The 10,014-nt window shown below is 38.3% G+C and overlaps 1 protein-coding gene across 2 annotated transcripts in view; it reads right to left on the reverse strand.

Moving 5' to 3' along the window:
* LOC130912986 (phosphatidylethanolamine-binding protein 4) overlaps positions 1 to 9,415 on the reverse strand; it is a 161,591-nt gene extending 152,176 nt beyond the window's left edge. The window contains exons 1-3 of one of the 2 annotated variants that reach the window (XM_057831203.1): positions 9,238 to 9,415; positions 8,782 to 8,885; positions 6,941 to 7,076 (exon numbers count right to left, since the gene is read on the reverse strand). In XM_057831203.1, coding sequence (XP_057687186.1) covers positions 6,941 to 7,076; positions 8,782 to 8,885; positions 9,238 to 9,240 — 243 coding nt within the window. In that variant the 5' untranslated portion in view covers positions 9,241 to 9,415. Of the gene's footprint in view, positions 1 to 6,940; positions 7,077 to 8,781; positions 8,886 to 9,120; positions 9,214 to 9,237 lie in introns of those variants that run through there. The other variant, XM_057831205.1, reaches the window with a different exon arrangement.
* Positions 9,416 to 10,014: the final 599 nt, after the last annotated feature.

Raw genomic sequence — 10,014 nt, forward strand, 5'->3', positions numbered from 1 at the left:
ACAATGGTTTGAGGCCATTTTATTAATAAATCAGATGAAAAAGGAAGAAGTCTGATTATTAAGGCTTCGTTCACTAGCTGTCTAGCTTTGGAAAAAGTAGACGCTTCGGAGTGAGGACAGCATAGACAGATTTAAATGACAGTAGAGTGAAATGCCCACTACAGTCCTTATGTACCGTATGTTGAATGTATATATCCATCTTGTGTCTTATCTTTCTATTCCAACAATTTATTTTACAGAATATATATATATATATCATTTACAGAAGAATATGGCATATTTTATAGATGGTTTGAATTGCGATTAATTGCGATTAATTACGATTAATTTTTAAGCTGTAATTAACTCGATTAAAAATTTTAATCGTTTGACAGCCCTAATAATTATTGATTGAGACCTGGTGTGCGCAAATGTGGACATCACAATACGGGTCATGTAGGCCACAATATTAACATCTAATATACCTGCACAAATGTGGTCTACTTGACCTAAAATGTGATGTCTAAATATGTATGTAGACACCAAGTTTTTATGGGGATATAGATTTTTTTTAATAGGCAAAAACAGTCACTTCTATTAGTAGTTTATTAACTTATTAAGGGTTAAGCCATTGACTGCGAGTCATTTTCAGTACAGCAAATATTGCGAGACATTTTTTAACATTTTGATTTCCCAAGACCCACAGAATAATACATGGGGTATAACCAAATAATAATAACCAAATGAAATTATATCCACTCTTCTTTCTACAGAGGAAAAAAAGTTGGATCCCACATTTTCCGTTTGTTGACGAGTAAAAGAACAACTATTCTGAAATCTGTATGCTTATTCCAAAACAGGGTGAAAATTAGAAATTTGGGGGTGGGTACACTGTAACTTTAATGGTATTTAGGGATTTTGTGACTCCTTTAAACATCTGAACACTGCTTTTATAAAACCATCTAAAATATCATTTAGGAATAGCTTTTGCGAAATACACGTCAATTCACATCCGTCATGCGCTTGTAACCATCATTCTCAATCTACTGTAATATCTGTTCCACATTGTGACATTCATCACACACGCCAACTACCGAAACACAGTCTGTGAACACCATCTCAGGTTGAGTGCAATTGCTAAACTCTCAGCCTGTAGGTGATTTTTAAAATTTTAGAAATACAAAACCCTTAGGCTGCTTTCAGACGGCAGGCATATCAGATTCCATTCGGATTCCTCCTCAAATCAGATTTTTTTAAGCTGACTGTTCACACTAAAGTTTAGCAAGTGTCCAAATCAGATCTGGGTCTGTTCAGACTGGGCAACATTATTGACACAACTGACAGGTTGCTGTGGCAACGAAGGTGTCATCCAGCATAGAGTGACATCACGGACAGTCAAAACCCATCTGAGCTGTTCAAACTCAGAAGCATCTTGTCCATATCTGATATGAATGTGGTTTTAATCAGTCTAGCAAAAATCAAATATCTGTGCTTTGTGACTGTTCACACTACAAAAAAAGTCATCCAGTTTCAATCTTGATGGGCTAAAAATCAGTCTGAAGAAGGCCTTAGTATCCAGGTATGGAGAAATTACTGGCGGAAGTCTAGAACCTGAAAATCTCTATGGCAAGAAAAGAAAAGAAAGAAAAAAAAAAAAAAAAAAAAAAAGACTATGGTACAGCATCAAAAATCAAACCTTGTAGTTTTACTGAAAGTTCCATTTTCTTGCCTTGAGGACCACAAACTAAAACTTGCAGCAGGAACCTTATTCATCATAATCTTCCCTTACCAATCCACTTACCTTCGAAAATGTGCTACAAAACCCAGATAATCTTTTGATGCTGTTTGAAATAAGGATAGTGTTCAGGTTCTACCACTTAAACTTGTACATTTAGGGCCTTTGTTCATTAGCCAAAATCCGAATGTTTAGGATTTCAAGACTTTCGAGGTTCCACACTATTCAGAAGTGTGTTTACGGGCCGAGTGCCCATTGCACTCCATTACAATTACTCAGCAGGCAAGCCTCCCTTCTCAGCAATGAAGTGGGTGTTCCAGTGGGTGGATTTGAGCCGGAGCAGCCACTATTCTGTACCACAGCCACAGGTTTGCAAGGCTGAGTGGCAGAGAATAGCAGTGGCACGCTGACAGAAAGCGTGGTGGACTGGCACACCAACAATACAAACGACAATCGCAGCCCGCCAATAGCGGCAATTTGCTCGAGTGTCAGGAAAACAGGGGAATTGCATTACAATGCGAATAAAGTTTGTATTGATTTCATCTTACATGTAATGTTTTTTGCTGTCTGGCTAGAACAGTGAACCAGTCCAGACAGAATTATAGGACCATAGATCAAAGTGTGTTTGGGCAATAGATCATGTTCAAACTGGACTGCTTAGCTGTTCAATCCACAGAGGAAACCCTACACAACCAGCTGGATTTCAATTACATTTTTTGTCTGAAATGTCATCCTAAAACTCTCAAACGGATCCACAACCAAAGTATGATTACAAAAGAATTTATAAATTAATCAACTGAAAAAACTAATTTATCCAACAAGTAGTCAAATTCACAGATAAATTAAAAGGGCTACTAATTTGTTAGGTGCTTCTGAAATATCAATTTCTATCAAATTACTTTGAAAATATTAATACTATACAGTGCAGTAGTGTAATACAGTACTCATTATATTAGGAATTTCTTAGAATAATTAGGAACAGCTATAATAAGGATCCAATATGTAACAGCAGACATCTTTAAAAGGAGTGTGAAGCCAACTACCAGTGCAAGCTATTTCATTACAATAATCAAATTAGCTTTACAAGATGCAACAAATGACAAGAATGCACATTTAAAACAAAGCCAAATCAAAGTTAGTACATGAGACACTCTTATACTATATTGTGATCATAGCGTAGAGGTTGGTCATCTACATTGTGGCTATTGTTCCTTGTAGTGCTAACAAATGAAGTGCTAGCACCACCCTCTGGTGTTGGATTGGTAGAAGAGGGCCTTTCATGACAACAAATATGATACATTAGTGCACTCTGGTGTTAAAAATAGGGAAGCGCATTTGACAAAATAAATCCAGCAGATGATTGTTGGATTTCTTGTGTTTGGTGGAACCATCATATCCTGGATTATTTAGCAGGGTACATTTAGTAAATAAATAGACATACATGGTTCCAAAACATGTTTTAAACTGAATGAGCCATATGAAATTTGGGAACTAAACAAGTCCAGTTTCAACTATTTCATAATGTTTACATTCATCTACGGGTCAGTGGACCTAAAAACAGTATGTATCATATCTCAAAAACCTCAACATTTGTGCGTGAGTGTTTACGCGTGCTCTGTGCATTCGGCAAACGTGCGTGTTGATTGCATATGAGACTCCAGCTCCTTTAACAAATGTTTAATGGTCATGAACACACCGTAGAACTATAGGTCAGACTTACAAAATAAGAAAAAATACATATATATTAAACATCGTAAAATGTTAGCATTGCTACATTAAGTTTATTGGAAAAAAGACAATGTACTAAACACTTTAGCCTTTTGTAAACATTGGCACTTTTTTAACCAAGTGTAAAGATTACGTTTAGCAGCTTAGCAAATGTACTTCCGGTGAACATTTCAAAATAAAAGCATGGCATAAAGATTTCTGGAGTTACTCTCACATACTTCCGATTCAACACTAAGCTTTAAAATGACACCCATTATGAAAAATCTGATTGGCTGATGGCTATGAATAATTTGGCTTCAAATTTGCTAACATGTGCACTTTGCAGGACAAGATGACAGACATTTTGGATCAAATCAACGCTTTTGATGGGCTCTAATTGGCAGAAAACAAACATGGCATTGGGTTTCTTAACTATTTCATATTCTACATAGACTTAGCTAGCTTTTAAATGGCACATTATGCATTATGTTTTTCTTTTAACATTTAATATTTTTAATACAGTTTGTGTTTTATTTTAGAACAATTTTTTGCATTTGAATGGGTAATTAATTTGGATGCACTGTCACTACATCAGTGGTTGAAATGTGTTTAAAAAAAACTTGACAATTATATCGCATGTCAGCAACAATCTATGAGACAATGTATTGCCTACTAAAATTCATTATCGCGAAAGATCTAAGTGCAAATAATACTCCAATAAATTTGACTGTAAGGGCGGGGGGTTAAAGCAAGCCAAGAAAGCAGTCAGAAGACCCCGATACCAAACTGACTACTCAGGTGAATAGCTACAATTAGCATCTCAATATTTGCAAAAGCAGAGCTACCTTGGCTTTGTCAAACTATAGATCACTCAAACAGGCAATCAAGCACACAACCTTTTTACATATTTCTGTGGGGTCACTGCATGGGTGTGGAGTGGTGCTGTTCACTCTGGATAGCTGCAATTAGCATCTTGCATATTTGCAAATGCAGGGCTACCTTTGCCTGGCTCTGCCAGACTATTATCCCTGTATTTTTCAAACACTGAGAGTATAGTCTGGGAACCAGCCCATTAACGGCCTCTCGAGCAGGTATAAAATCAATCGACAAATCAGATTCGTTTATTTGCGTGACGTGTTCTTAACGAGCAACGTCACTCTTGCGCGTCGAAGGTCGTTTCCACAACAACACAGATGGTGAACGGGAGAGCCGAGAATATGTTCCAATCCACGGTAAAATCAGTTTTAAATTACCAAAAACACATCGACACGAGTCATTGACAACAGTCTGTCTCGCGCTAGCAATGCTGAATAAACTCCGCTCTCTTTGTATGTTTACTTCCGCGTAAGTCCGTCGTCCTGCCCTCGTCATTTTACTAACGTCACGTCTGCCCGTCGCTGACTGGTCCACTCCGCTGTCTGTTTGCTGTGGCTTGCTCCGCCCTGGAAATTGTATCCGCGTGAATGGTGGCCAGACTCAATGCTGGAACAGCGGTGAGTCTGGTGTACCAGGAAAGGGCTACCTTGGCTTTGTCAAACAATATACCAATCAAATGGACGACTGGTCGGACTGGTTTTTGGTCACGCAGAGGATTCCGTGCGTGCCAGGCAGCTATCGTTTGGCACAATAGCAACACTTAAAGTCGGAAGCCGCCCATATTGTGTTTGACAAGCATGAGTGGCGCACACTCATCTGAAAATGTCCAAAACTCAAACTAAAACTTGCCAATTTACTCTGGAGGCAAAGCTCGATGAAATACAAATGCAGTTAATTCACTTTACAAGTCCATTACTGCATTGTATTTGGAGGAGAGGTGGTGTCGTAACCTTCCCCCTCAATTCAGAGATGCTGTGCTTTGACAAAATATTCTCTTTTACTCCTCTCAAACCATCCACCTGAATGAATAATGATGAGTGACTGCTCATTTTTCAATTTTGATTGACTCGTAAGATTTGACAAAATGTTAGGAAGATATCAAAACACTTTCTTTTTTCTGAGGATTTATTGAGAAAAAGTGTCTGACATGAAAACATTACAAATATTTAAGATGCTAACTGTGGCAAACCAGGGTCGAAAGTTTCGAAACAGTCTTCTCACCACTTTCTTAGCTAGTGTGAATGCGAATGACTAATGAGGATCTCAATGCTAACAAAAGATATGCTGATTAGTCAGATGACCCCTCTGTGGATACAACAGTGATTTGTATCAACTGATCCACCCTTGGGTTTTTCTAGTTAAGGACCTGTTGTCTTGATCAGTGTGGTAGAAAATGCAGCATAATCTTTGTTTATTGCAGTGCTTTTCAATTATTTTCTGTTACGCGCCCCCCCCCCAAGGAAGACATAAATTTTTCACGCCCCCCAAACTCTCTGCCACTGTAAATAGTATCATGTCTATAAAATTAATATTATAAGTACACCTTTGCCTAACATTGTCATTTTTTCTATTAAAAAAAGTAACAGATTAATTTATAATAAAGTATAACTTTATTAACATTGTTTTGTTTGTAACAGAAAAGACTTAAAGCGCATCAATTTGCCTGAATTAAAAAAAAAAAAGTCACATCCAAAGTTTAAAAATACACTCAAGGTACATTTTTGACCATTTGACACTGATATAGAAATTTAATAAAATTAATAAATAAAATTAAATTGTAACTGGGTAGTTACATTAAGTCATGAGGACAATATGCCCAAAAATTTGACCGAAAAAAAAAAAACTGAATCAAAGAAAAACGACACTGTCATTGGACAAAGGGACAGTTTTTGTTTTTGCTGCTCGCAGTATCACCTCCTTTGCAATGTTTGCAATTATGTGGGGTTATTTTGCATTGAGCATGCCAACAGTGCTCACTGGTTCACTGGTGTAACACTGACAAAGTGGGACAATTGTTGGCGATATTCGGCACGTTTTCGCTGAAAAACAATTAAGCGGCTCATCAATGAGATTGGGGTCTAATGTCTTTAAGTGATGTCTTAATTTACCTGGCTTCCCGCTCTCCGCTACAATCATTTTTAGACAGTACAGAGTGGTCTTTCCTCGTCTCCCACTGTATTAAAAGTCAAAGCCAAAAGCCAAGCCGCCTGAAAACAGCGCATTCTCGGCGGCCGAGGGAGAACCAGAGGTGAGGGCAGTCGTAGTGACGATCCCAGGCCGAAAATGGTACTTCTCGGGCGGACAAGTGAGAAGCAGAGAAGACAGTGAGTTGCTGTGTGAGCCCAGCCGGAAAACGGTGCACAGCTCTTCATATTTCTTTGCTGTGTGCTCTTGATAGGTTCAAAAATACTGCACACACTCTGAAAATGAGAACGCCACTGCCACCCACTGAGTGGATGTGCAAGTACACTTTATTCTAGTACAGCAAAAAAAGTATGTTCTCCGAGGTCACATGCGCCACCCCTGGCATCACTCTGCGCCCCCCTGGGGGGGTGCGCCCTACTACTTGAGAAGAACTGGTTTATTGCCATGTTTGTATCCAGTCAATAATATGCATATACAAACACACAGAATATATCTTACCTCCTCTGCGTGAGGGTATAAAATACTTGGAGCTCCCCATTGAGTGGTGAGCTTTTCCCGAAGATTCATGTCATCCTTTGGAACAATCAGACATCGATCAACATGCAGTTGTGGATAGATGACCTCCAGATCACCACTTTAATGAACAGAAAAGTTCATGTTATTAATAATGCAGTGACTATTTTGGGCAAATTAGTTATCATTGTGATTTTTGTGCAATGTCTTAGTGAGAAGGGATATCCTTGACTGTCAGAATGTGTACGCGGCAATCCAACCATAGTAGGTGGGGGAGGCATCCTTCTTCTGATTATTTTATTAACAGGGAAAATGCAATTTAACAGTTACATTATTAAATTGCATTGGAGAGTAAAAATGTATATTGTAGCATTATCTTTTGTTTATACAAAATTAATGAGAAAGTTTAATTTGAAAATTAGAAGAACATTTCCTGGAGAAATTGCGTAGGAATGCTTAGCTGACACATGGGTCACTTCCTGTAGATTTACGGTCACTTCTTATTAGAGCCGGTGTTCGGCAATTCCTACGCAGCGAAACGTTCTACACAATGCTCAGCGCGCTTGCGCAAGCATCCGCACATCGGTTAAAAGCAGCAAGTACTCACTAGTTTTGTATTTATTTAATTTTTGTTACTTTTCATTGCCTCAAAAATACGTTTTGCATGTATTTCCCTCTCATACGTTTAACCATTGTGTTTTTGTGTGGTAGCTTTAAAGCAGTTGACCACATTAGTCATGTAGTGTACTGTATTTAAACAGTTCTTATTTGATATAGTGTGACTACATTCACGTATTTTCTTAAGGCATTTCTTCAGTACGTTCTGCCTGTATGCATCTAAACAAAACAAGTTGAGAGTGCACGGTAGTACTTTGGGTGTCAAATATGCCTCGTGTAGGACGTTTCGCTGAAGGAGGATTTTGGCAGAACACAGGGCGGTTTACCGAAAATTTACCATTAACATGATAGAGGCTAGACATCCGATCCATTTTGACTGGGAGGAGCGAATGAACAAGCATTCATTTGCCCCCCCACCCCCCCGCCCCTTTAAATCGGTGTTAATCTGTTGACCGCATTAGTCACATTGCGTATTTAAACCATCCTTATTTGATAGAACTACATTTAAGTATTTTCTTATGGCATCTTTAGTACATTCTGCCTGTATGCATCTAAAGAAAACAAGTTGAAAGCACACGGTAGTACTTTGGGTGTCAAATTCGCTTTGTTTTGCAGATGTAGGACATGTTGGTAGAACACCGGCTCACTTCTTGTATATTTCAGGTCACTTTCTGTTGGCTTTGAGGCAGTTACGGGTTTTCTTCTGTTGATTTTGGGCCACTTTTTCATGGTTTAAGGTAGGGGCAACCAACTCCGGTCCTCGAAAGCCTCATCAGGCTTGTTTTCCATATCTCCCTCTCCAACACACCAGACTCTAATAATCAGGATCGTTATCAGGCTCCAGCAGAGCTTCCTGATGAGCTGATCATTTGATTCAGGTGTGTGTAAGGAGGGAGACACGGAAAAGAAGCTAGATGGGGGCTCTCGGTTTAGGGGCATCGGAGATTTAGTTTTCTTCTTTGCAGACCCAAATTGAACATCAATAGGAGTAATTTTTTTTTTTTTTTTTCCCCCCCATGAGTCTGAATTGGGAAGTTTTTGTCAAATTTTGGCGGAATTGTATGTTTTGCATTAAAATGGCGCCTTGATTTTGTGAAAATTTTTATGTGTGAGTTATGTGGATGTAAAATTGAGACGGTGCATGTTTGGGGAGATTTACTTACATATATAAATAAATAAATAACAAAGTATGGTTTTCTCATACTTACTCGCAGAAAGATGCATCCGCAAAACTGAGGGTCTCTGCTGAGTCGTCACCGTGGAGAGACCCACAGGTGCAGCCACAAATGAGAAATAAGAGTAGCAGCACAGTCTGCAAAACAGAATTATATTAGATTTAAGGTACTTTACTTTTTGTATTCTACTGTAAACCATGACGACGAGTCGTCTAAAACAAATAAAAGTAAAATTTCTAATCTTTCCATCCCCCGAAATGGAGACCAAAACGCAAATCTCGCTGATTATTTTTCCTTATTTAAACCGAAATCTGACACACGACAAACGAAAGCAATGATACCATAACACCTAGTTTCACTTGAGCGTTTTACATTGCCAAAATGTTGTCCTTAGCGTTTTGACAGGACGAAAAATCCAGTAAATTTTAATCTATCGACGACGCTCCCAGTTTTCCAGTCACTTTGACAATGTGCGTCACAAGTTCTTACCATTGTGCTAAAGTTGTTTGCGTTGGTCAGTGGCTCGTTCAGGATATCACTGAGGTATCGGATGTCTGCTCAACTTTGCGTTGTTAATAAAGTTATTCAAATTGAAATACGACACGTTTTATGCTCTGGTTTTAGGCAGAGCCGTAATAAAGAGAGTTGCGACACTCTTTGATCCCGACGCATGTGGTCACGTGGTTCATGAAGTGTATGAGAAGTTCCAGAGCCGTATAAGGAGAGTTGCGACACTCTTGTGATCTAGCCGCGGGAGGTAATTGTGACATCTATGGAAAAATGGATAAAATCACGTATCTAACTACTGATTTGATTATGTCATTGCATTATAACAAATATGTGAATACTAGTTTTACATTTGGAGTAGTAAGGCGACAAATCAAAACTTTGTAAACTGTTACGCAGAAGGGAAATTTCCTATGTTGCGGAGTGAAAGTATCATTAGCACGGGAAATCGACTTCTACATTGATGATTAATGGTTTTCTTTTGTCAGAACTAGAATACTGTTTTTCCAGAGAATGTCTAGATTTCCTTGATTCACCTACATGTGGTAATATATTAAAGATGACACCATGTATAACATATTTTGTTCCCAAGTTCTAAGTTGTAGTTCCTTGTTTGTTTTGACGCATTGACATATAAAACACTTTTGTTTCCCAAAGAGTTTGGATTTGTGGTCACGACTTTTAAATTCTATTTTCCACTTTTCTTTATTGTTGTACTTTGTAATGCTTATGTGTGTATATATATATATATTAGGGCTG

This window comes from Corythoichthys intestinalis, chromosome 3 (genome assembly GCF_030265065.1).
Source record: "Corythoichthys intestinalis isolate RoL2023-P3 chromosome 3, ASM3026506v1, whole genome shotgun sequence".
Lineage (NCBI taxonomy): Eukaryota > Metazoa > Chordata > Actinopteri > Syngnathiformes > Syngnathidae > Corythoichthys > Corythoichthys intestinalis.